The sequence below is a fragment of the Drosophila navojoa genome, chromosome 3 (genome assembly GCF_054131105.1).
Source record: "Drosophila navojoa isolate 15081-1374.11 chromosome 3, UAZ_NAV_1.0, whole genome shotgun sequence".
NCBI lineage: Eukaryota > Metazoa > Arthropoda > Insecta > Diptera > Drosophilidae > Drosophila > Drosophila navojoa.
The window spans coordinates 24,227,126-24,254,407 of NC_142891.1; the positions used below are offsets into that span (position 1 = coordinate 24,227,126).

The window sequence follows — 27,282 nt, forward strand, 5'->3', positions numbered from 1 at the left end:
ATACGCAATTCTCATTCAAGTCGCCGCCCTTAGAGCTACTTGGCTCTTCACTTAAGTAATCATCAGCAGCGCATCATATCTATTTGCATTGCCCAAGATTTGTTTAGCATATCTGATACAGTTTGTGTTTGTCATTGAATTGGAAACAATTTAATTTAAATAAAAATGTTAAGTATATAATGACAATCAAATTAATATATATATATATATATATTTTTTTTTTTTTTTGCATTTTGTATTATCAGATTTTCATTTAACTCGCATTCCTTATAGATCAATTATATATTTCTTGAAAAATATTTTTCTTAGGCCTGATTTTTTCTTCTACAAAAACTTCTCAGAAAATTTCATATAAATTAATTTACCATTATTTTTATAAATATATACATACATACACGGCCTATAAAGTAATTGCTGAAATCACATTTAGAATTCAGCATCAAAATAATTTTGTTTACATTGACTTGACAAATACTAAAATACAGATTGCAAACAAGCAAAGCTATAGTCTTTGGCTATGCCTGAATAGTAATGCTAATGGTAATAATATTTTTAACTGCCTATGTAAAAAGCCTCAGTAATTAAAATATAATTTCTCTCAGTACGCTTTAAATGCCTGATCATGATGATATTTCGTATTTATAAATAGCCACACATGTAAATACTCCAAAGTAGATTCCCACTACAGTAGTCCATACATAGACAAGCTCGTGATGATTGAGCTTGAGCGACGCTTGACGCTTCACTTGTGTTCCATTGTTGTGTTTGAACATTTTGGGATATTTGTCACAGTTGGCTGCAGAGATAAGACCTGAAATTGTGTCATGAGGCACACCAGCCAAAGCCAGTCAAAGGTTCGCTCTGCTCGGGTTTGGTTACGCTGAACTGCTCTGGCATGAATAATCTGCGCGTGCTGCGATCCGCCAATGTGCTGCTCCTGCTCACGGGCTACCAGATGCACTGGTTCGACTCCAAGCAGCAGCGCTATCGCATATCGCTGCCAGGTGTGGTCAACGTCTTCGTGCTGGCCTGCATCTATGCCGCCTGCTTCGCTCAGCATTTTCAGAGCTCGGCGGTGCTGAAGACGCTGCTCGACGTCTCCCCGTTTCTGTCCGGATTGACGCGCCTGCAGCTGCTGCTCAGCGTCAAGGTGTTCAGCTATGCCGTCTACGCCTCTGTGCGCGCTGTGGGCGTGGCCAACGAGCTGACCGTGTCGTTGCCCATGACGAGCTTTTCAGGCCGTCGCTCTGTGGTGAAGGAACTGATTGCCTACGGCCTGCTCGGCTCCACGTTCGTCGTGCTGTTCAGCTTTGGCCTGTACATTGGCTACGAAATGGACTTCAAGCTACCGCCGCTCAAGGACATTATGATCGGAGCCGCGCTCTTCCTCCCCCATCTGGTGCTCGCTGGCGCCCTGCGCTTCTACAACATCTTCGCCTGGCTGACGCGTGAGCGCTTGGCGCAGCTGCAAACGGACGTGGACGAGCTGCTGACCCTGAGCCAGGTGCGCACCGAGCTGCAGCTGGTGGCCGGTGGCAGCAATGCCCCAGATCCAGCCGCAGCGCCCACCCACCTGGACAACCTGCTGAGCCAGTGCGAGCAGCTGCAGCTGCTGGCCAAGCACTTCAGCGACTTCTTCGAGTCCATGCAACACTCGCTGCTGCTGCTCCTGGGCTTCAATGCCCATTGCCTGCTCTTCGGCTTCTACAGCTACGTCTACTACAGCAGCACCTGGCACATCCTCTTCAGCGATCGCCAGCAGCGCGTCTTCTATGCGGGCAACGCCTGCATCTACGCCTGCATTGGCTGCGACTATGCCTGCCTGCTGCTGGCCCAAACGCTGCTGGAGCAACAGGTGAGTATTGGACTGATGCCCATGGTGTTGACTCTTAATACATACTCACTTCTAGCGCCTTCGTTTCTGGACGTGTCTCAGCGAAAGACTGGCTCAGAGCTCTGCTCTGGCCAAGCCCATGCGTCGCGTTGTCAAGAATATGCGCGATATTCTATCAGACGCTTTTCGCTTCAAATTCTTGTCCTTTTGGCGCTTTGATTTGGCCAACTTCATTCTGGTAAATATGGAAATGAGCTATAACAGAAATATTTTATTGGCCATATGACCTTCTCTTGCAGCTGCTACTGCTTCAAATTCTGATTATTGCTCTGATTGTTATATACCATTATCTAAACGATGCTATTTTACTGACCAACGAGCGCTTCGACAGCAACGACGACGATGAATAATATAGAACAAAATATATAAATAAAATACATTTAGGTATATATTATGGTGTGCTGCTTCGATTCGGTTCACCAGAATGCGAACTCATTTTCATTATTTGCATATGCAAACTTAATCTATAAATTAATTCGTTGCTCGAGCAACAAAACTGCCCACAAATCACGATTAAGTTTCTAATAAAATTGTTCCCCGATCAAACTCAAATTTCTGTGTGTTGTCTCTGCTAGAGCTGGAACTTTGGGCACAATAATATCAAGCGTGTCACGTTAAAAAAAAATTATAATATTAAATAAATTATAATAATAATACAAGAAGTATTATAATACTAAAAATAAAACTTAAAATTAAAAAAAAAATAGAGAAAAATTTGTTCAGTGCTCCTGAACAAAAACGGGATTCTTCGAGCTGACAAAAATCGAATATACAATATAATAAATAAAAATAATAAACAAAAAACATCCAATGAAAACTACAAATACTATATTTTGTGGTATTCAAATGAATGAAGAATTAAAAATAAAACAATAAATAAAACAAATATATTTCCTAAGTATAATTTTATATATATTTATAGAAATAAATATTTATATACAAGTATATTTCCTTCAAAATATTTTTATTTAATTTCTTATAATATATAGTTACAATTTTATATACGAGTATATTAAATAAAAAGTGAATCATAAAAATAGACTCACGTTGCAAAAATAAACTTGCATTTTTTTATATTTACATATAGACATACATATATATTTTTATATCTAGTTATAAATCTTGAAAAATATTTTCAGTGCCTAAATTTAAATACATTTTGGAATATATTTTGCACTCTCAAATTAACTCTCATATAATAATAATGTATTGGACATTTTTTCGAATTTTATGTGAAATACATTAATTGTTTTGAAGCCTAGTTTCCATAATTTTGAATACATTACCATCTCTAAAACTTATGAACACTAATTTTCAGCGGAAACATCTGGCTACTAGCACATACAAACAGACAGGGTTATGTATATATATACTGTATATGTATGTGGGTATATTGCAGCTACTCAGACTATGAAGTCAACATAGAACGGGTTTTTCATAAAGTTCTCACTCAGTTTGGAGGCAGCTCTGCGTCTTCTCCTGCTGCTGCTGCTGCTGCTGCTGGGATAGGAACGTGCAACGCCGGGCAAATGAACATAATTTGTGTTAGGAAATCTACATAAAATGTACTCTGGCTACCCTCCCCACCCACAGCTGGCAAGGATTCACGCACACAGAGAGTCAGAGAGCTGGAGAGCTGGAGATGCTGATGAGCAGATAAATTCATTAGGCAAAACCATGTAATTGTTCCACCAGGACATCGGCAAAGGCGCGACAGTAAGCACCAATGGCGGGCTAAGACGTGCGCTAAAGGAAAACAAACAACAGCAGCGACGCCAAGGCAAGGATATGCGGACAGTTGGCCCAGCTGGCGGCACTGCAGCAGGCAACACCAGTTGCCAGGCAGTCGACCACAGGCAGGGATCTTAAGTTTTGCGCAACGGTAGAGGCAATGGTAGAGGCAACGGTAGAGGCAGCTGCTGGCTAAGGCAGGAAGGTGCTGGCATGCGAAGCGTTACTAAATACAAATTAAACAAATCCATAAATAATGTTTAATAATATTAACAAGGATATTAGCAGAAGCCACACCCACACACACCCAGACACACACACACACACACGCACGCACGCACACTTATTGCAATCAGTGTGTGACTGCCGGGAAATGCACATTTTGTGGTTACGCCCAGGAAGGGCTTACGGGTAACTTCTTGTATACGGATTCCAGCTAACAAGGGTGCTAAGACAATGTGAGTCTTAAGATGGAAGAGCACTTATCAATCCCATGTCCTAGAGGCACGACCACTGCTACACTGTAATTATTATATATGTTTATATGAAAAACTGATATTAAGAGTTGCTTAAAATGATTCAAGGCTATATTCAATATACTTTAAATAATAATATTTAGCATTGACATTTACTTTCCTTGTATGTGTATATTATATAAAAAGGTTGCAATATTTTAAGATTACGAGTGTTCAGGCATGAACATATGAATATACGATGATCGTATACATGCCTCCGACGCACTCAGCGACTAGCAGGTAGCGCGCTGTGAAGAGATAAGGGCCACATGTACGGACTGCATAAATAGACAAATGAAGATCAACCCTTGCAGCCCCAGAGTCAGATTACGAAGGAGACGAGCGCTGAGCCTTACAAACTCAGCGATAGGATAAGAATAGCTAATAGACCAACGCGGAGTCTTACACACTCAGCGATAAGATAAGAATATGTAATAGCCCAATGCTGAGCCTTACACACTCAGCAATAGATACATTAGATTTAAGGGTTGAAATTATACATGAGTCTGGGTATATAAACCCAGGCTCAGAATAATAAAAATCAATACGAAACTAAACACCATCTTAGTCAAGTGTATTCGTTCAACGAGTATTAAACAAGTAAGAAGACTCTAGTGGAGACTGCTCGACTAGGAGATACCCTGAACCCTCCAAGCTGATATTCTTATCATTCTGCACTTCTTTTATGCACACACACATACATACACATGCATCCACCCTCACGCGCCCGCGCTCTGCTAACTGCGCAGTAAGCAGCGACTGCGCTTGGGCTGTGCTGCACTGTGGGCAATAGTATGAGGATTTACTCGGTGAATAACTTCTTTTGTAAACATACGATCTTAATGAAACTTTCAGGGCGTAATTATATATGTGTGTACATTCCAAAGCACTAGTCTCTAGTACTTGAAATTTTACAAATTGGGGGCGAAGGGGGCGTGGTATCCAAAATCTGTTGATTACAAAATGTTTGTATTCATCATATGTATATACACAGTAAATCTGAAGTCTCTACGTTTAATAGTACTCCGATGAGGCTCAAAAAACAAAATCAATTTTTCGATTATTCTCGATAAAAAAGTTATCGGATGAGTTATCGATAAAATAAAGCAAACTCGTACTGCGTATGGTATACACGAGTATGTACACAAAATTACAGCTCTGTAGCTCTTATATCTTCTGAGATCTCGGCGTTCATACGGACACACGGACGGGCGGACAGACGGACAAGGCTATATCGACTCAGCTCGTCGTGCTGATCAAGAATATATATACTTTATGGGGTCTGCGATGATTCCTTCTGCCTGTTACAAACTTTTTCACAAAACCATTATACCATTATAAAGAGTAAACAAGTAAGAAAGCTCTAGTCGAGACAGCTCGACTACGAGATCCCCTGAACCCTACAAGCAACTGATATTTCAATAATAATTAGCAAACACACACGCACACACACACACACACACATACAAACAAACACACGCATACAAACAAACACACGCATATACACACACTCACATATACAGGCGATTGCGCTTTGGTTGCGCTGCAGTGTTGGCAATATAATGAAAACTTATTTGTTGAATAATTTAATTTCTAGACGTACGATCGTAATGAAACTTTCAGAACGTAATCATAATGTTAAAATGTATGTGTATACCGAAGCACAAGTCTCTAGTATTTGATATACGACTTTTACAAAGATTAGGGTGAGGGGGTGGATTTGGGGGTGGGGGGTAAATTTTAACAAAAACCGAAATTGTATGACATGCGTCTTAATATACATTTTAAATTTGGAGACTCTAGCTTTAAAGATGTAGGAGATATAATTATTTAAGTGATCTTCGATAAGGTTTTTTATCGATAAAAAAATATCGGAATGAGTTATCGTTTTTTAGTGATAAACTCGATCTGCGCGTGATATATACGGACATTTTAAAAAAAAGTTGAAGTCTCTAGCTCTTATATCTTCTGAAATCGACGCGTTCATACATACGGACGGACGGACGGACGGACGGACGGACGGACGGACGGACGGACAGACAGACGGACAGGGCCAAATCGACTCAGCTTGTCGTCCTGATCAAGAATATATATACTTTGTGGGGTCTGCCACGCCTCCTTCTGCCTGTTACATACTTTTAACAAAACCATTATACCCTGATTTCCCATTTTCAATGGGTTCAGGGTATAAAAAAGAAACACCTGTACATAAGGGAAGTAATTTCATGTCATATATGACATTGCGAAACTGGAAAATAGTTGCTCTTCTTATCAAAGAAACCTTAGAAAAGAATCAACTAGAATTGGCGTTATCTCGCGGTGTTTGAAATAATGTTTATTTGGCTTCATATTTAAAATAAACTATTAGAATTCAATTCACTTTTAAGTTTGTATCACCCGATTTGGGTCCAACATCTAACATGGTCCATCGTGTACTTTGACTACTTTGACACCGTTCGCTGCAGCACAATACAATCCGCACTCATTGCCATATAATACGCCATCGCTGCCGCAGACAGGACGAATGATTAAAGGACAGGGACATAACCGGAAAGCAGTGACAGGATTCAGGATCAGCACACTGAGGGCGATGATAGCGAAGAACTGCATGATGATGATCAACTTTTGAGAAGTGCTGAAACAACTTTAAATTGTTCATCAATTGTTGGCGTGTTTTTATAAGCTCTCAGAACGAGTAACCTGTTAACGATTAATCCGGAACTGTGGTTAATTTTATTAAAATGGGATGTGGCAATTCTTTAGCAGGTATTGCATGAAGCGAACCAAATTCGTTAGTCTTGGTATTAAGTAATTCAATTATCAGAGCAAAGCCAATCAATCGAAGGCGCACAAAACACAAAAACAAGAACGTTTCAGTCGGGTGACAAGTAACTTTATTATCTAAATTTAAAGTTTCTAGCTATTATTAAGAGATATAAACTTTTGCGGATTGCCACGCTCTCAAGTTTAACAACTTATAAATCTGAGATATACCCGAGTATGTGTTTCAAATTGCAAGTCTCTAGCTTTAAGAAAAAAATTGGGTTTATACGGACAGATGGAAAGACGGACGGACAAGACGGACCTCGCACAAAACCAATATACTAATTCACTTTCGTGAATGAGTATAATTACTACAACAAAGAAAAGTAAAATAAGAAACACCCGTACGCATAAACTGAATAAATAGTTGCTCTTTTTATCAAAGAAACCTTAGAAAAGAATCAACTAGAATTGGTGTTATCTCGCGGTGTTTGAAATAATGTTTATTTGGCTTCATATTTAAAATAAACTATTAGAATTCAATTCACTTTTAAGTTTGTATCACCCGATTTGGGTCCAACATCTAACATGGTCCATCGTGTACTTTGACTACTTTGACACCGTGCGCTGCAGCACAATACAATCCGCACTCATTGCCATATGTTACGCCATCGCTGCCGCAGACAGGACGAATGATTAAAGGACAGGGACATAACCGGAAAGCAGTGACAGGATTCAGAATCAGCAGACTGAGGGCGATGATAGCGAAGAACTGCATGATGATGATCAACTTTTAAGAAGTGCTGAAACAACTTTAAATTGTTCATCAATTGCTGGCGTGTTTTTATAAGCTCTCAGAACGAGTAACCTGTTAACGATTAATCCGGAACTGTGGTTAATTTTATTAAAATGGAAAATGGGATGTGGCAATTCTTTAGCAGGTATTGCATGAAGCGAACCAAATTCGTTAGTCTTGGTATTAAGTAATTCAATTATCAGAGCAAAGCCAATCAATCGAAGGCGAAGTAAACACAAAAACAAGAGCGTTGCAGTCGGGCGTTACCGATTGAGGGATACTCATTCACATCCCATCAACAATTTAGCAGCTAAGTTTAGCTCTAATACTGTAGAAAATGCAGTTTTTCCCGATTTGCCACGCCCCTACTGGGCATACAGAGCTCATTTTTAGAACGAGCTAACGGTAAATTACGGGGAAGTTTTCAATATGCTAGGTCCCCAAAGAGGCATAACAGTTTTTTTTTGGGAACTCGATAGAGGAGGTGACTAGTAACTTAATTATCTAAATTTAAAGTTTCTAGCTATTATTAGGAGATATAAACTTTTGCGGATTGCCACGCTCTCAAGTTTAACACCTTATAAATCTGAGATATACCCGAGTATGTGTTTCAAATTGCAAGTCTCTAGCTTTAAGAAAAAAATTGCGTTTATACGGACAGATGGAAAGACGGACGGACAAGACGGACCTCGCACAAAACCAATATACTAATTCACTTTCGTGAATGAGTATAATTACTACAACAAAAAAAAGTAAAATAAGAAACACCTGTACATAAGGGAAGTAATTTCATGTCATATATGACATTGCGAAACTGAAAAATCAAAGAAACCTTAGAAAAGAATCAACTAGAATTGGTGTTATCTCGCGGTGTTTGAAATAATGTTTATTTGGCTTCATATTTAAAATAAACTATTAGAATTCAATTCACTTTTAAGTTTGTATCACCCGATTTGGGTCCAACATCTAACATGGTCCATCGTGTAATTTGACTATTTTGACACCGTTCGCTGCCGCCTCCTTAGCAACACAATCCAACTGGCACTCATTGACATATGTTACGCCATCGCTGCCGCAGACAGGACTATAGATTAAAGGACAGGGACATAACGGGAAAGCAGTGACAGGATTCAGGATCAGCACACTGAGGGCGATGATAGCGAAGAACTGCATGATGATGATCAACTTTTAAGAAGTGCTGAAACAACTTTAAATTGTTCATCAATTGTTGGCGTGTTTTTATAAGCTCTCAGAACGAGTAACCTGTTAACGATTAATCCGGAACTGTGGTTAATTTTATTAAAATGGAAAATGGGATGTGGCAATTCTTTGGCAGGTATTGCATGAAGCGAACCAAATTCGTTAGTCTTGGTATTAAGTAATTCAATTATCAGAGCAAAGCCAATCAATCGAAGGCGAAGAAAACACAAAAACAAGAGCGTTGCAGTCGGGTGACAAGTAACTTTATTATCTAAATTTTTTAGTTTCTATGTATTATTAAGAGATATAAACTTTTGCGGATTGCCACGCTCTCAAGTTTAACACCTTATAAATCTGAGATATACCCGAGTATGTGTTTCAAATTGCAAGTCTCTAGCTTTAAGAAAAAAATTGCGTTTATACGGACAGATGGAAAGACGGACGGACAAGACGGACAACAGCAACAGCAACAGCGACGAGATGAAGACTAAACTTTGGAGCAGATAAAAATCACTTTGCAACTTTTGCATCTTCTCATGACGCTGGCCCCCAAAGTGGTGTCAACAGCTCTCGGCGCACTGACTGATGGCTTGCTCATCCGGAAATGTTTTCCACTTGCATCCACCCTCACGCACCCACGCTCTGCTAACTGCGCTTGGGCTGCGCTGCAGTGGGCAATAGTATGAGAATTTACTTGGTGAATAACTTCTTTTAAAAACACACGATCTTAATGAAATTACTTTAATTTAGGGCGTAGTTATATGGTCAAAATGTGCTTACATTCCAAAGCACTAGTCTCTAGTACTTGAAATACGTTTTTTACAAATTGGGGGCGAAGGGGGCGTGGTATCCAAAATCTGTTGATTACAAAATGTTTGTATTCATCATATGTATATACACAGTAAATCTGAAGTCTCCACGTCTAATAGTACTCCGATGAGGCTCAAAAAACAAAATCAATTTTTCGATTATTCTCGATAAAAAAGTTATCGGATGAGTTATCGATAAAATAAAGCAAACTCGTACTGCGTATGGTATACACGAGTATGCACGTATGCGTTCATACGGACGGACGGACGGACAGACGGACAGGGCTATATCGACTCAGCTCGTCGTGCTGATCAAGAATATATATACTTTATGGGGTCTGCGATGATTCCTTCTGCCTGTTACATACTTTTACACAAAACCTTATACCCTGATTTCCCATTTTCAATGGGTTCAGGGTATAAAAATATTGCCATTTGCTGGAATTTCAAAATCCAATTATAAATGTGAAGTCAATTTATATAAATTATTTCATATGCTTAATGCAACTATTTAGAGAGTTTTTCGACTCTTCGACGGAGGTGCAGCATCTGCTTTAGTCTTTCTCATTGAGTTCGGGTAATTCGAATTGATGCTGTCCATGTCCACATCCAAGGAGGAATAGCTCTGCTCAGAGGACGGTGTGCTGGATCTATAGCTTGAGGAATCGCTGTCCGAGGATAAGTAAGTGTTCCACCTGCAGCCCCTTTGCTTACGGTACAGCTTGCGTTTGAGTGGATTGGCTGAGCACATTGCCGTGGGCGACGAGGAACTCATCGAGTTCGTGGTGGAGGAGTAATCGGGAGAGCTGCTGCTACTACTTCTGCTGCTCGATTGCCAATCCAACATGTTGCACCCGCGCCAACGCGTCAGGCTACTGTGGTACGGGCTGGGTGGATGATTTGGGCAGTCCATTGAGCTCCGTGGAGGTGAGCGTTCCTCAGTCTGCTCGTGATGCGTGTAGTAGGGATCTGTGTCCAAATCGTTCAACTCCATCAGGGACTGTTCGTTGTCCTCACACTTGGCCAAACGCCCGCCGTCTTTATGCTTCCGACTTCTATCGAAGGAGCCCTTCCGCTCCGTCTCGTGCTTCCAGCCTGCGTCGGGCGACAGAGCCCCCATACATGTGCCGTACATGTCCGGCGGCACTGGCAAGTTAACGGGCTCAAACATGACGTAGTTGCCCATATCAGAGCTGCCCGAATGCCTGAGGCGGCAGTCGCTGCCCCAAGTGCAGTGCATCTCAACATCTTCGTCAGACAGCTCGCCATCTTCCAGCTCGACGGACTGAGACTCTTCCTGTCTGTTCCTCCTGCGTACATAAGGCAGATCTGGCAACCGAGGCTGCATTAGATGCAGAGAGAGCTCCTCCAGCTGGTCTCGCTCTAATGCTTGCCTACGTGAATCTCTCCCCCTGCTCCGTTTATCGAGTCTATGCCTAATCCTCTTAGCCGGCTTACGATGCGAGCTTATAGTCCTCCAGTTGATGCATTGTGATTTTGCATCCATTTTCGTTGATTTATTTCGCCTATGTTTTTTATTCGATGTCATTTTGATGGTGCAAATTAAAATCGACTGAAAGCCCAACGAAAATCGATTGTAGACTGTGCAAAACAAACCTTATATACATATAAATATGTATGTATTGTTTCTGACTTCCGAAATCAGTATGGGCTAGTTGCTGTACAGTCCAATTTGAATTTGCTTGCGGTTGAGCTTTCACAAACTTAAATGAAAAGCATCGATATTGAATTTGTAGACTAGCGATGCGCGATAAAAAATCGATTCAGGGTTGCCAGACTGCGTCGTCATTGATAATTAAACCTAATAAACTATAAGAAAACAATGTGAGTTTAGATCATTTCTATTCAATTTTATTTGTTTTATTTATATAAAAGAAACTTAAAAAAAACTAAAAAATATTAAAACAAAATTTAAATGAATGATTTTTATAAAAAATGATTAAAATTTTATGTTTTATATATTACTAATTCGTCTTACGGATAAATACTGTATCTCATCATAGTAGGCGACAAATATTTGATAAGAATAAATTAATAAATTAATACAAAAAACAAAAAAAGAATAAAAAGAAAAAATGTCTATATTATACAAAATAAATTCAATGTTCAGCAGAACCGTTAATATGGTCTTGGCCCAATTGCGAGATCTCCTCTTTCTGCCTCTTGACATATTAGTTTTGGTTACAACAATTCTCTTGCTGAAGCTGGCCGAACAGACTCTCGTCTTCTACATCCATCTGTATAACGGAATATGCACTGCGCTGCGAGACTCAGAACAAACTGTGCAAAGTCTTTGGAGCTGGGCCATACAACTCTCTATAAGGCTGTTAGAAGACTTACTGCTCGTAGTGAGAGCAGAATACGGGTATGCATTACCATTTATCCCAATACTCTATATAAGTCTGTGTGTGTAAAGAGCGCCCCATAACAGGTACTTTATCAGAAGCCTCTGACGCAAGAGTAAGAGAGAAGATTTGCATTTGCATTCTCCCTAACAGTCGACGATTTTTATAATTTTATTTTTATTGATATTTTTTGTTTATAGATTTTTATGTTCTTCATCGCATTTGCTATCCATTAAACCGTTCAGCTGTATTTTAGTGCAATAAAAAAACAATATTTTTTGTATATTCTATATATTTATGCAAGTTTTTCTTTTTTGTGTGACATGGCGTATGCGTAATGTTTTTCTTGGTATTTCCATCAAAGCAAGGGTTTTTGTGTTTCTTGTATCTGTTTACATTTAAATACATATTAAAAAGACAAATATTATGCAGAGTAGGGAGAGATCCTGGCCAGCAGCATGACCTCCACCCAACGAGCCTCGAGCCTTGAGCTCGTCCAGCATCAATTTCCGCAAAATTACGCTACTAAATTACCATAATATGGACAGCAATACTGCTGTTCTCTCTCTTCTCTCTGTCTCCCTCTCTCTCTCTCACTCCACCTCGAGCAGATGTCCCGCGAAAAACTAACGCCAAACTGAGAAACCAAAACAAAAGGCGACAAGTGAGAGACGAGACGAACGCCAAATGCCGAAACTGAACAGAAAATAAGCAAAAACAATGCAAAAGAAAAACGCAAACATCAGCAATGCGGCATTGGCGCTACCTGTGTGACCGTATTCGAGCCCCAGCCCGCGCCCCGGTGCTCCGCCGGGTCCCACAGGACTTGTAAATAGCAACACGCAAACAAGTTAAAAAGTTCTCTTCTGTTGTTCTTCGGCGTTTCTTTATGCTTCGCCTGGCTCAGGCCCCCAACATAATCGTTTCTCATTTCAATGGGCGGGGGCGGGGTTCCCTCCTCTCTCTACTGTTGCACCTTTTGTGCTGGCCCGCAATTTAGTTTTGAGCGTAATTTCTTTTAATAGCGCCAGTCGACAGATAAAATTCACCACACCCAGAACCCACTCAGACACGGACAGACGCAGACAGACGGAACACTGGCTGACGTCTGCGTCTTTGTGGATGTCTCGCGCCCAGTTGGAGCAGCTGCCAAAAGGCCAGGGAGCTCGGGGGGGTGTGCGGGATGCGGGATGCGGGATGCGTGGCTGGCGGATATCGCAAGTAAATTGCTTAATTTTGGCCATGTCTCAGCCCCTGGGCCCGTACGGTGGGTGGGGGAGGGGGAGGTGGCATTACCTGGCCTCGCTTAGGCTTGTTTTGTTTTATTGCGCCTTGGGGTTGCAGCGTGTGCTGCTTGGGTTTACGAAAGAAGGTCACGGGGGACAGGGAGGGGGCAGGGGTCAGGACGGGGTCTACGTTGACGTTTTCGGGCATGACGATTTCATTTGCATTTTATGATAATTGAACTTCATAAATATGTCACGGCAGCATCTTAAAAGTGCCAGCGGTAAGTACACACACCGTTTGCTGCCTGAGCTAAATGCTCCGGCTTTTCAGCATCTTCAGCATCTTTAGCATCTTGGGCCTCCTCAGTGGCTTCGGCATCCCATTGTCCTCGCCCGGCGTCATGTGCCTCATAATTATTTTGAAGTGTCGTCGTTAATTTGAAATACTTATGGGCATCGCGGGCCGGACCATAAACTGCTAAACAAAAGTGGATTACGGTTAGATTTTAAATATGCTAAATATATGGGCAGTCGCAGGTTTCAGCCAAGATGACGATGATGTGGCCAAGTGGCTAAGCCGGCAGTTATGTTAGCCACTAAAATTGCTATTAGTTTGCCAGCAATAATCTAGTCTAATCGAAAAGGCAAGGGAGTTACTTAAGATAGCTCAATCCCTTCAAGCAGATCTCTAGCCCGCTTTCACAGTCAAGTGAAAAGCATTTAACAGCTCGTTAGAATCACAACTCATCAAGACTCCCACGCAGGAGCAGCCCAAGCGGTAAGCCCCTTCAGCAGCAGCTTGAGATTGAAGCAACTATTTGGCGGCGCCATGAATAAAGTCGGGCATAAACAGGATATATGGCCACAAATCCCAGCGCCTTGCAGCGGCAATGAATATTAATGAGATGTCATCAGTCTTTCGTCAAATTAAAACGCACAGCGCAACGGCCCAGAGCAGGGAAGGCAGCCGAAGGACTCAGACTCAGACTCAGAGCTGCTGCGAGTTGTGCGCACATCCTGCGGTAACTTTTCTAATTGTTGCCAACTCACACACACACACACACACGCACACGTATACGTAAACACAACACGAATAAATCAGCCGGAAAACAAGCGACTGCTGCTGCTCCTGCTGCTGCTGCCGTTGACGGCGGAAGGGCGCGAGCGTCTTTAGGAATTTTCGGCAATTTGTTGTGCAGTAGTTGAGCATTTCATCAGCTCAGGAAAGGTGGCTTGCCATTTAAATCACAACCCTTGAGCCGTCATACGTCAGCGTACTATCATCACGCTTGTTTACACGCATAATTATCCTGGGGTGTGCGTGCGTGTGTGTGTGTGTGTCCCGGATACCGGGAATTCCATCTCCATTAGCGCCTCCTCAACCTTAGCCAGCTGGAAGAAGTCAAATCGACTTGGTCTTGCGGCTTTGTCGGCTGCCTTCGGCGATTTAATGCCTCGTGACAGATTTCTCACTTGAACCCAAAATGACGGGCCGTGTCACAATTTGATGCTGATAATATGTTAATGAGGTTTGTTTATTTGATTTATATTCCCCTTGTCAGCCTTCAGCAGCTTAAGGCCCAAGCTCTGCACTCGACAGCACTTGATGTTGTTGTTGTTGTTGTTGTTGTTGCTGTTGTTGTTGCTGTTGCTGTGGCTGTTGTTTATCGAAATCACACTTAAGTGGAAGTTAAACGCTGCTTTTGAAAGAACCACAAACATAATTGCATCACCTGTGCGTGGGTCAGCTCTTTAGTTGCTACAGCTCAATTCAATTAGTCCAAGGCCTTGAGCGTTTTCCTCTCCTATTTCGAGAGTAATGAAATTTAGGATTGTAAAGATGGAATTGTATTGCACCTATAAGGAAATGTGATTCCTGCATATAAGATTACTAAGCTAAGAGAGTTCAGATCTGAATCTGAGGAATCCGAGATATCTATTATTCTAGTCAAACTGCTTCGAATATAAAAAGTATGAACATGTTTGATTACAGTCACATCAGGATACCTTACAGACATGCTCTCGTGATCAGATAAATAGGAGGAATATATCTCACAAAGATTATCATCTTCATTGACTAGAATTGGAACTCGGAAAGCCAAGCATCTATATAAAGAGTCTACACCAAGAAATTCATGGAAATATATCTCATAATTTTATTTCCTATAATGAAACGAGTATTTTGAAATTCAGCTAGAGCTCTACTATATCAGAACACACAGTTTTGCTATCCTTGACTCTTGTGTCAAATGTTGTCTAAGCATATAAATGTGAGCCAGTTTGTTGAGAATCGAATAACGAAAAGAAAACTTCCAAATTTCCATTAAGCCAAATCGCGATAAACGTTTCAAGTGAATAGGTGAGCATATGCACATCTGTATACATACCGAAAATCCTATATATATGATCAATCTCTGCTCCCCGAAGCATTCGCCATGATGCGCCTTAAGCAAATCGAGCCGGCGCAGGTCGAGATGCGCGCCAAGGACGAGGTTCGGGCCAGCTTCATAGTGTTTGCCGTGCTCTGTGCCGCCATAAGGATAACTCCGTTTCTGCTGCGCAAGCTCTCCTCTTCCTGATGACGAGCCACCCAAACTAGGACCCACAACAAATAATGAGTTGAAGCAGCGAATTAAATTGAAGAGCGCATTAAGTTTCCATAAATTTTCGAGTTTTACACATTATTTGCGCGTTTCAAAGGTTCTCGAGAGGTCGTAGAATGTATCGATCGAACAACTATGTAGGGAACCTTGGTATGCATCCTTGCTATGCACACAATCTTTAAATAAAAAATAAATAAAAAATTAGTAATTAAAGCATTATCGATAGAGACAATCAAATTATATCGTTTGTTTTGCTAATACATAAATTCTTTGCCTATTTATGTAAATACACAATAAACGTTGTATATTCTAAAGATGAAATCGTACATCTAAAATCAATAAATTCTTAAATAAGAATATGCTAAAATCATAAATTTCTTTTATATATCAAATTTGAAGCCAACTGATTAAAGTAGTTAATTAATTAACACAACTTAAATTTTAATAAAAATATACATAATATAGTAAAAATAGTTATAGTAGTCAATCGTATTAGATTTTTAAACTTTAAGAAAATAACAAAATTAATATCTTATAAAATATAAATATAAATAAAAGCGGTAATTAAAATAAAGTAAAGCCACATATATGTTAAATATACCAATATAATTGATAAATATAATTTATACAGCATTCATTTTAACTTCACTTAAAAAACTACAAAATAAATTATGCACTTTTTGATGGCTTGATAGAGTTCTTATAGATTATTTATATATATTTTAAATAATTTTAATATTATTTAATAATTTATTATTTATATTTAAATGAAACTATCTTAATTAAAACATCTTAAACTATAAATTGACTAATTGAAATTCATTTATCATTTTTTTTTATTATTTTTCTTATATATACTTTATAGCAATCTGAACTCCTAGAGCTGTTTTCCAATTGATAAACCTGCAATGAGAGATAAACTCATTTCAATAATAATACAAATATTTAGAGTTTATATTTGAAATTTGCATCTTTTGCATATGGAGTATTTCTTTATTTTACTTTTTACATCAGAGTATATATTTTATATTGAATCTCGCAGCGATCCCTGCACCGTAGTAATTCATTTTCCATAGCACACATTTGGGGCAATCGTGCCTACTTCGGCTCTCACTTTCCTTTAACTATTGCAATATGCATTTACCTATTAGCTGCTCTTTAGATATACTCCAGCAGCACAGAGGTTAAAAGAAAAGCATTTCGGTGTGCAGTTGAGCCCCAAAAAGTGCCAAGTGTAGGCAGTGGATGAGGAGGGGAGGCGAGGGCAGGGCAGGGCAGTGCGCGCTATGTAGCCCCATTAGTCGTTGCTGATTCTGGCGCACATTATTTCTGGCACGGCACGTGTTTGAACCACAAACAGATGAATTTCTGCAGTGGAGAAGCGACGACGACGACGACGACGACGACGAATTATGAGCCACTCAGCGCACTTGCGCGTACCAAAGGGTGAGGGGTTGGGGGGTGGGCGGCAGAGCTGAGAGAACGCCTGGTAGGGTCCTAGGCCCGGAGGCTGGCTCGCTGGCTCGCCGGTTCGCTCACTCGCAACTGCAATTCGTCCTGGGGGTCTTTTTTGTGTTAATAATAAATAAACGTGGCTCGGGCAGGTGGGCAGGTGGGCAGGTGGGCTGGCAGGCAACAGAGCTCTGAGCACACCTTTGTGCTTGTGTTTTGGACACCGGAGCGCATTTTAATGGACGAATGCAACGCCAACCCGGCTCGACCCGACCCGAACCCAACCCCAGCCCACCGACCAGCGCACCTTGCACCACTTGCAGTTGCATATATGAGTGTGTGTGTGTGTGTGTATGTGTGTGTCATACACCATGCTCCAGGAGCAGAGTCGTGCCCGTGCTGCTACGCTTGAAATACGGCGTTTGCTCGTCCATCTTTTGATTTAGCACCGACATAAAAATGATTTATCAGTGACATTAAAATAATGCACACTGCGGCGCATTTTATGTGCGAATGGATTTTCGCGCCTTTTTGTTTTCGTCCCTGCCAGATTCCGCCTCATTTCCCCCCTCATTCTATCTACCGACTCTCTCTTTCTCTCCTTCTCTCTCTCTCTCTCTCTATGTCCCTCTCTCATTTGCTGTTGCATTTGCGCCTAGTCCGAGCTGCTGCCACCCAGAGCCAAGCCTCCTCTATCCGCAAACAGCTGTCCGTCCTTTCTTTGGTCCGTCAGTCTTTGTATGCTGCCGTCAGCCAAATGTTTTACGGCCGAGGTGTTTGTGACTGCCACACTCGCTGCATGCGGTCATATGTGTGTATGGGTGTGTGTGTGCGTGTGTGTGTGTGTGCGCCGTTGAGCTCTGCACCTATCCGAACCTAGCCGGAGATTCATAAATGTAAACTTTTATGCGATTATCGCGCTCTCTTTCTTGCTGCAGAGCTCGGCACATTTTACAGTGCGAATTACACTGAGAATAATTAGTCTAAGTTCTAAGTGATGAAATAGATAAAAAGTTCAGTATTCTATTACTAAATTGTTTATTAATTTAATTGTTAAGTTGACAATGAAAATGGCTATCGAAATTGTCAATCTATTATTTTCAAAGAATTGAAATATTTTAATATTTAAATTAATTTTAATATGAAAATTAAAAATTATAAAAAAAATGTTAAGCATGTTAAATTTTTACAAATTATTATATTATATATTATAAACGTTGTATTAAAATTTTAATAAAAATTTGATTTAAGGAAGTCAAACTATTTCTATATTGATTAATTAAATAATAAAATTATTTCATAAAACTATGTACATATATTATACAAAGTATTCAAATATCAGTTTTATAATTTATTTATATATATTTTTGCTCAAATTTTGTTTATTTTTATTTGTATATAAATATAAATGAATCAAATTATTTTGAAAATTATTTAGTGCAGCAAATATAATTATAAATGTATATAAATATGAATGAATTAAACAACAAATATTAATTAATTATTTTTATATAAAATTTAATTTTAAATTCTGGTCTAATACAAAATTTTTTAATTATTTTATTTTATGGTATGTACATTTATCTAAAATAATATAATATCTATCTATAATTATCTAATAATATATAATATACTAAATTAAATATTTTGTAATTTATTCCATAAATCTTCTCTCAGTGTAGTGGGGCGCTATGTATTTGAAATGTGCCATAATTTGCACCCAGATGTGTGACAGAGCAGCCGGCGGGCCAGCGGGCTGGCAATCAAGCGAGAAATGCAGCTCGGCAGCCACGGTGTCCCACTGGGGGACAACATATGCCCTGGCGAGGCACGGCAACTCATTAGAGCGGGCGTTGCAAGAGAAAGAGACAGAGAGAGAGACGCAGAGACAGAGAGAGAGACGCAGAGACAGAGAGAGAGAGAGCAACTCAGCAGCAGATATGAGACAGATACGAGGGACATGGACATGTGCATGCACATCTGCAGACGCCGCTGATTGCCCTGGCCATGGACGCAGCTTGGCCCGTAGTTGGCAGCGTCAGCATAATTTCCTGATGCTAAATGCCAAACGCAGAGCGAGGAGCAGCCAGAAGGCGAGCACTTAAGCTCATCCGCTGCTGCTGCCGCTGCTGCTGCTGCTATTCGACGACTGTCCACTGACCGACTGCCAGCGCACGAGCTCGAATGGGAAACGGTGTCCGGGCGCAGAACTGGAACAGGCACTGGGATTGGTTGGAGGAGTGATGGCCAGCCTTAGTTGCTCTTGTTGCTGGTGCTATTGTAGTTGTTGTTGTTGTTGTTGTTGCGGCTCTGTGTCATTGTCTCGCGCTGTGAGGCTAGCACTAAGACCATAACCGACCATAACCATAACCAGAACTACGACCAACGGCAGTACCCATGCCCGGACCCAGACTCCGACCCGGACCCGAGCCCACACCCGCCCCAGCCAGGCCCGGAGCCGGGCAATTTAGAGTGGCGCACACACACACCTGTTTTTGGGGTAATTTATCTCGAAGAATTATTATTTCAAATATTTTGGGGCTGTGGGCTGCCCCGCCCCTGTGCAGCCCCCCAGGACGACGCAACGAAATAAAAGGATTTTAAAATGGTCATTTGATATGAATTATGCGCGCTGCTGCAATTACACACAGCCCAGCCTCCTATGCCCCCACCCCCTTCCACCTCTCCCCCCGCCCCTTTGGCTGGCCCAGTTGATGCTTTTGTCTGACTGTGATGCGGTTGTCTGAAGCGCTTAGATGGGTCGAGCTGGCAGCTGGAACTCGAACTCGAACTGTAACTGTAACTGTAGCTGAAGCTGTAGCTGGAATTGGTCATTTCGCTTGTTTATGGGCGTGGCCTGTTGGTTATCCCGGCACTCGCGCTTGGACTTCATTGTTAAATAATTAAATCAGCTGCGAGACTAATATATTTCTCTTAATTGCAAGCCAAGTCATGTGTGCGCATGAGAAATGTCCCGGCCACTCGCTCCACTTCTGATTTATGCCAGGACGGGGCCGGGGCCGGGGCCGGGGCTGGGGCCGCGGCCGATAGACGACAATAGTCGACGTCATGCATATGCAGGCGTTATAAATGGATCCCGGCACAAATCCACAAATAGCAGCTGCTAATGGAACTGCATTATGATATATTGAATGGAGATGGACAGAAAACCTTTTACTGCCGCAACTCTCTGCTAGCTCAATATTTTCATATTTATTTTCTCCGAATTTTACTAAATCTGAGTTTCGTTTATAGTAAAGTGGATGTCGTTGAATTGGCAAAGCTAAGTATGAGCTTTCTCTATGTAATATGACTTAATTTTGATTTCTGTTCAATTCCATTTGTGATTATATATAATGAATATATTATTAGATTGAATTTACAATTAAATTTGTTTAAAATTTTTATAAATATAATATATAATAAGTAAAGAATTATATGTATTTTTCTATTATTTATTTATTAGACTTTTGAGTTAATATAAAATAACTTTAAATTCAGCATTGGCTATTGTGGCCCTTTGGCTTGTTTATATGCATATAATGTATAGACATACATATGTACATATAGAATGCATACATACGTATAACAACATAAAGAGGTCGAGCGCAATTAAGCTGTAAGTCTAAGCAAAGAGATTGCGTTCATTCGCACACTTTCGCTCTCTCCTTTCAGATGTTCATTCATTCTCTCAGTGCTTCGGCTTGATCAAGCTAAGGTCGTACAGTAGCCGAATTGTTATACACACATACATAAGCAGAATCGGTGTAAAGAAGGTGCGCTCATTTGCTCACTCTTTCTCTCTCCTCATTCGTTCGCTCAACAGTTCGGCTTGATCTAACGAAGCCGACGCTCAGTGCTCGAAGCTTGTTGTTGTGAGTACTGTTGCATTTGCATCGACTGCTCTGCAGCAGGCATATTTATACATATAGCGGTTGTAAGCGAAAAAGATCAGCAGTGCTCTTCGAATCACAGAGCTGTTCGTCTGCAGAGCATTTTTGCTGCCTAGAAATGAAAGGCAGTTAATTATTATTTGGCATGCCCTTATCTACCAATCAAATGTTTTATCTACTCAATCACAATCAAATTTTGTTTGTGATTTCAGCTCTTGGAAACCTTCTCAATCAGTTGACTGAAGAAATGCAGAAGGGCGTGCTCGTAGAGAATACTTTGCCCTGGCAAGACCGACATAAAATAATCAATGGAAAATCAACAAAAACGTTAAAAATAATTGCAGCGAAACGAACAAAAAATAGAAGAGAATGAGGGCCGAGGCGCTGGCATACAAATTGAAAAAGAAATGTAAAAATAATCGGCAATAAATTTAGCAAAAGTGTCGAAACGGTTCATACACACACACACATGTATACACGGAAATTTGGCCACGCCGAGAACTCATAGTTCAATGTCCTGTGCAGGCGACGACAGAGACACAGGGAGGAAGAGAGGGTATGGGAGGGTGAGTGCACGGCTCGCAGTAGCAACCGCATTTATAATAAATTGAATTGCAATAACTCAACTTCAATCAAAAATCATAATTCATGGATTTCGACAGTTCGAAGCGCTGCCGAACCCGTTTTTGGCCAGACTCAAACTGGAGGTGGAGCTGCAGGCGGCCCGCTTGTATGCTTCGCCGTGCAAGGTCCTTCTCATCTATGCCCCTTCCCTTGTGCTTGTGGCTTCTCTCTTCTCCGCTTCCTTTTCTTTTTATTATTTTGTGCATTGCATTGGCCGTTGCTGGGGCGACGCAGCCGAAAATTATAAATCTGCGCTTTGACATGAAGATGCAAGTGAAAGGGGCGGGCTGGGGGTACGGCTAGAGCGAGGGGGGGGGTGTAACAGGTTCGCTCGGTCTGCTACTGAAGACATGAATTTATAGACGAAGACATAAATACAAACGGAGCCATCGAAGTCGAAACGAACGACCGGCCAAAGACACCAGAAACACTGAAAAGTGCGAGAGCGAGCGCGAGCGCGAGCGACCAGAGCCCAAGGAGGCGGAACACGCTCAATGCCCATAAATATCCTTGCGCTTGTAGTTGCAACTGTTCCGGCCAAAGGCGCCAGGGCTGCGGAGGGGCGGCGGGTGGGTGGGGCAGGCATTTTAGGTGAAAATAATCACCGCTTCACATGAAATCATTTTGCGCCACAAAATGCCAAAGAAAATGCAAGCAACGCCCAACGAAGAAGGGGCGAAAGAGCGAGGCGAAGTGCCGGCAGGATACGCAAGGATCTGCCTGGCAGAGCAGCCAGAGTCATCGGCGAACGATATAAATTCAAACTTCTCGCCCTATCCAGCACAAACAAATCAAAAGTGACAATTTTTGGAATCGTTTAAATGATTTCTCACTTTGATTTCTTGCCCAACTCAAACGGAGAACAAAACGACTTTTTAATGATGGTTAAAACTGTACTTGGATTCTATACAGAGAGAGTTGAGGATATCGCTTGAGCATATTCTGAATTGGTGTAGGCGAATGGGGGAATTTAGGCTATCGGCAAAGCCAATCTCTTATTTATAACTAGTTTGCTTTGGCAGTAGCTCAAGAATTAGACTGAAGTTTATGTTAGAGATAGAGATAGAGATTCGGGTAACAAGAGAAGTGAGGAAGGAGCTCTAGCTGGCTTTGATAGTACTCTGCAGCATTTGTGGCTTACATGGTAGTCTCTTCAGGTCTCATATTGATGGGATCCTTTCTAGTTCTACCGTTAGTTTTATAGAGAGAGAAAGGAACTAGTCACGGAATAATTGAAATTCATAAAAGAGCCAATTCTGAGCAAAAATTGTTTATGTTCTCTCAGAAATTATATTCTTGTAGAAGACACGTATATTAAGAATAAGTAAATATATAATTATTTTCTTATACGATGGACTTCATTGAATACAAAAGGGTTTGGCATGTGAAATTAAATTTATTTAAAGGACCATATATTTAGTTTTTTGTTAACTTTTTATTAAATTACAGAACGTGTGAATGTTATCAAAAATCAATTCGCTTTAGCCCGATCTCCCCATTTTCTGCCTGAAGACTTACGTTAAGAAAGAAAATTTAATGAAATGAAATGAAGTAAATACTTTTGTCAATATCATTTAATTTTATTATATATGAACAATCCCAAACAATTTTTTACTTTATTTATATTGTAAATAATATACCTATGTGTAGTATATAATGTATTTTGTACAATATTCCTTTAGCACTTATTTAAATCCACCTTTTTAGTTCATTATATATTATCATTCACATGCCTCTACTGGTTTATATCATTCAAAAAGCGGTGAACAATGGCTGCATTATAATATTAAGCACAATTCTTTAGCAAAGAGAAGACTCACAAAACACGGAAAGAAGGGCACATAATTTTTTCGAGTTTCCGTTGCTTTATTGAACGAAAAATAAAAAAGAAATAGGTAAATAAAGCGCAAGAAGAAGAGCAACAAATGGAGTTTAATTTTGACCAAATCCACATCGAAACTTGAACACACTTTTTAAAAAATATATTTTTATAATAATTTAATTAAATAAAAAATATTATAAAAAATTTAACTATTATTATTTTATTTATCATTATATATTTTGTATTTCTCTTTGATACATATAACAGTTATTTACGCGCAGGACTCGAGTTTTTTATTTGTCTGCCGGGGCAGTTTTTCATATTGAGAATGGACTCGAATTTTTTACCAAAAAGTTTTTCACGATTTTATTCCACGCGTTTTTTTTTTATTGTTGCTTGGCAAATATTTTAATGTTTATTTATATGTAGATTTGGGCTGGGCAAAAAGGACTCGGCGAAAGGCTGGCGGATGTTCGACGCCGTTTGACCATAGCCAAAGGATCTGCACACACATTTTATTGTGCCTCGTTTTTGTTGCCGCTGCTGCCGGCTGCTGTCATAAAAAAGGACTCGCATTATGCTGAACAAAGTGCGCAAAACACCTTTGGCCGCATCCAAAGGGGATACTTCACAAAGGTCGCGGAAGTAATTTACAATTTGAGCAACAAAACCAGAAAAAAGCAACAAAATACAAAAATCAGACAGCAAAGCAAATAAAGTAGTGGCAGGATCTGGGCAGAGAAGGAGAAATAGACTGAGAGGGGGAGGGGGAGGGGGAGACGAGCGACGGGTTGTGTCTGGTCGCGACGTAAATTGACAAGATTTATTTTCAATTAAAAACAAACGCGAGGCGAAGCATTATCCTTTTGGCATTGCCTGCGGCAGGAGGCGGCAGGAGGTGGGCACAGTCAAACATTTTATTGGCAGCATTTCATGTGTGTTTCTCAATTCGGCAATAAATCAAAAAGCGGCCGTCGCATTCTCGTTTTCGTTTTCGTTTTCACATTTCCACAAATTTTCACAATTTTCCAACACAAACTATTGTGGACAGCCGCGCGCTGCTGGCGTGCAAGGACAGCGCGCTGCCACCCCTAAGCCACAGCGCATGCCGCGCGTTGATGAATTACGAAGGACATGCAGTCACACACACTCGCACACACACGCACAGCGATTGGCTGCACGTCGACGTGCAATAATTTTATGTGTCCTAGCAAGAGGCAAAAGGAGAACGAGAGAGAAAAAAGCTGCTGCGGAGGACGCGTTGCAGCCGCCTCATTGTTGTCCTGGTTATTTATGACCCATTAAGGCAAGCGGCAATTGCACATGTGTTCTTCACACTCAGCCACCACCTCCCCCCTCCCACTGCAGGCGCCCCCACATCCCTGTCAAGGTGTTATGTGTGTCAGGTCGGCCGAAGACGACCTCGACGAATGTTGGCCTGGAACTGAACTGAGCTGAGGTGCGCTGCCGGCGCCGACTACGGCCTGTGGAGACACAAATGTTAATAATTGCATGGCAGCATCCTTGATGTCCTCTTTGTCTAATAATCATAAGGCATAATTCATTTGGTATCGTGTTTGCCGTTGAATTTATGACACTTCTTCTTTCATTTGCCGTTTGCCATTTGCCATTTGCGCAGGCAAAAACAATTATCCTTTGCCGTTAACCCACGCCAATGGGCGCACGCTTAATTGCATGGCCAAAAGGATTCCGAATGGAGACATTAGAAAAATCTGTCGCCTGCCGCCAACAGGACACACGTCGCTGAAGCTGAAAGTCGTTAAAATACGAGAATAGCTCGCATGTTGTCTCCAAAGGAGACGGCAGCAGGAGGAGGAGGCGGTCTCTGTGTCCGTGAAACATGTGCTCCACCAGTTTATTGAATCCGACTCTGGCCTTGTGCAGCACTTCCACTTCCAATTCCAATTCCTGTTCTACTAAAGGCAATTCGTTTGGCAACAACTTGCTCGAATGTCCAATAATTCTATGTGAATAAGAAGGCGAAGTATTGCAGCCGCGGAACATGTTTTCACTCATCAAATTGTCGTTATTATTTTATAGAGACTGCAGCCCATAAGCCAGTTAGCCAGAAGTGTCCTTTGAACTGCAGCCATTGGCATGGCTGGCTCATCAAAAGCAAATTTCTAATAAGGTTCATCAAATTCTATTCTCTACAAGTTCTAATCTCTTCCTTATACATATATATATACAGTTTCTGCACTTTTTCTCCCTCCTCAAATGTACATAAATCTCAGCGCTTGAGCTAATAATCAAATGCATAAACTAATGTCCCTCAGCATGGCCCAAGAGCATTGCATGTTGATGTCCTGGACAATGCTGGAGGACGCCGGCTGACGGAGCGCTGCAGCTGCAGGACCTCAAAATCATTGCAAAGTGGCAAAATAAATAAGAATGTAAATAAATTTGAGCGTGCGCTGCGCAGAGCTGCTTGGGCTGTCACTGTGCAAGGATGGCAGACGAGACAGGACATAAGCCATTGCTTCAGCCTGCATTACGCAGACTGCAGCAGCCGGAGGAGACACAAATTTATGCGACATCAAGTGGAAGCGAATCCACTGCCATCCACTGTCCCATTTGCCCCGCACTCCCCTGCCCCACCTTTTAGCCCCGTCAAGTGGCAAGGGAAAGTTGCCACAAAAGAACAGAGAAAAACTTGGTGCAGCAGCTATCTCAAGGCGCGTCTCAGAGCTCACAGCTAAACCAGACGTTGCTCGGGATATATGTATGTATGTATATGTATTTGACAAGAGTCACAAGTATAAGATAATCGAGAGCCTGATGAAGATAAACAGATTTATCTGCGACCTGCTGAATATGCAGCCAGCCAAGACAATACTGCCCAACTGCCCAAATTGTTGGGCTGATTGATAACTGAACTTGGACTCTTCCATAAGCCGAGCGATGATTATGTTTAAATTCTTATAAGGCCTCAGAGGAAGGTGGACTTGGCTTTTCCTCGTAGAAGACAATTGATTAAATTTTGTATAATTGTTATATGAATTGTAATATAAAGGAATAAATCAGACATTTATATGCAATACTACACATGCGAGTTCGGTTGAAAAACTAGCTCCACTCATCTTATGGACTAACGCTTACAGATAGCAACTATAAATCGTCTTAAGACACACATATATTAAGCTAAAAATTTGCATCAAATAAAGACTTATGAAGTTGCTCTAATATTGCTCTCTATAAGGGAACATAGTGGCTAAAAACTAAACACAAATAGGGCATTCATCCAATAAAGATGTTTCCAGAAGTTCAACTAAACCTTTTCGATCCATGAGTCTCTCTATCAACAATGGAACGAAATGCCACTTCAAATAATCTTAATTGAATTGAATTGTAATTTGCTAAGCATATATTGAATTATTGGCGGACATAACCTCAATGTTAATCGATTATCGATAAGCATATTTAGCTACTAAACTGTCAAATTTTCTTAGTTTCCAGTTCACATAACATAGACAAAATACTTTACATATATGTATACTGGAAAAAGTCAAAGAGTTTCCATAAAAATATTCCTGATTGACGTAATTTTCGCGGAGCTATCGATTTGTA

At 40.8% G+C, this 27,282-nt stretch overlaps 4 protein-coding genes, 1 long non-coding RNA gene and 2 pseudogenes across 5 annotated transcripts; 3 read left to right on the plus strand and 4 right to left on the minus strand.

Moving 5' to 3' along the window:
• Positions 1-857: 857 nt before the first annotated feature.
• On the plus strand, positions 858-2,421 carry Grl40a (Gustatory receptor-like 40a). Its single transcript, XM_030385224.2, has 3 exons — positions 858-1,855; positions 1,911-2,072; positions 2,134-2,421. Exons 1-3 carry the CDS (start codon positions 896-898, stop codon positions 2,242-2,244), a joined length of 1,233 nt encoding a protein of 410 aa, XP_030241084.1. The 5' UTR covers positions 858-895; the 3' UTR covers positions 2,245-2,421.
• Positions 2,422-6,443: 4,022 nt separating this feature from the next.
• On the minus strand, positions 6,444-6,796 carry LOC149091915 (leech-derived tryptase inhibitor C pseudogene; annotated as a pseudogene).
• A 578-nt stretch (positions 6,797-7,374) lies between these two features.
• Positions 7,375-7,737, minus strand: LOC149091916 (leech-derived tryptase inhibitor C-like). The gene has a single exon (XM_089258088.1). It carries the CDS (start codon positions 7,679-7,681, stop codon positions 7,487-7,489), a length of 195 nt encoding a protein of 64 aa, XP_089114214.1. The 5' UTR covers positions 7,682-7,737; the 3' UTR covers positions 7,375-7,486.
• An 833-nt stretch (positions 7,738-8,570) lies between these two features.
• Positions 8,571-8,920, minus strand: LOC149091917 (serine protease inhibitor Kazal-type 1 pseudogene; annotated as a pseudogene).
• A 1,298-nt stretch (positions 8,921-10,218) lies between these two features.
• On the minus strand, positions 10,219-11,283 carry LOC115562972 (uncharacterized). Its single transcript, XM_089257917.1, has one exon. It carries the CDS (start codon positions 11,255-11,257, stop codon positions 10,220-10,222), a length of 1,038 nt encoding a protein of 345 aa, XP_089114043.1. The 5' UTR covers positions 11,258-11,283; the 3' UTR covers position 10,219.
• Positions 11,284-11,938: 655 nt separating this feature from the next.
• Positions 11,939-12,359, plus strand: LOC115562969 (uncharacterized). Its single transcript, XR_016196544.1, has 3 exons — positions 11,939-12,094; positions 12,161-12,189; positions 12,275-12,359. It is a non-coding gene; the product is annotated as an uncharacterized LOC115562969 (long non-coding RNA).
• A 3,371-nt stretch (positions 12,360-15,730) lies between these two features.
• Positions 15,731-15,880, plus strand: LOC108649757 (uncharacterized). The gene has a single exon (XM_018098790.3). It carries the CDS (start codon positions 15,736-15,738, stop codon positions 15,877-15,879), a length of 144 nt encoding a protein of 47 aa, XP_017954279.1. The 5' UTR covers positions 15,731-15,735; the 3' UTR covers position 15,880.
• Positions 15,881-27,282: the final 11,402 nt, after the last annotated feature.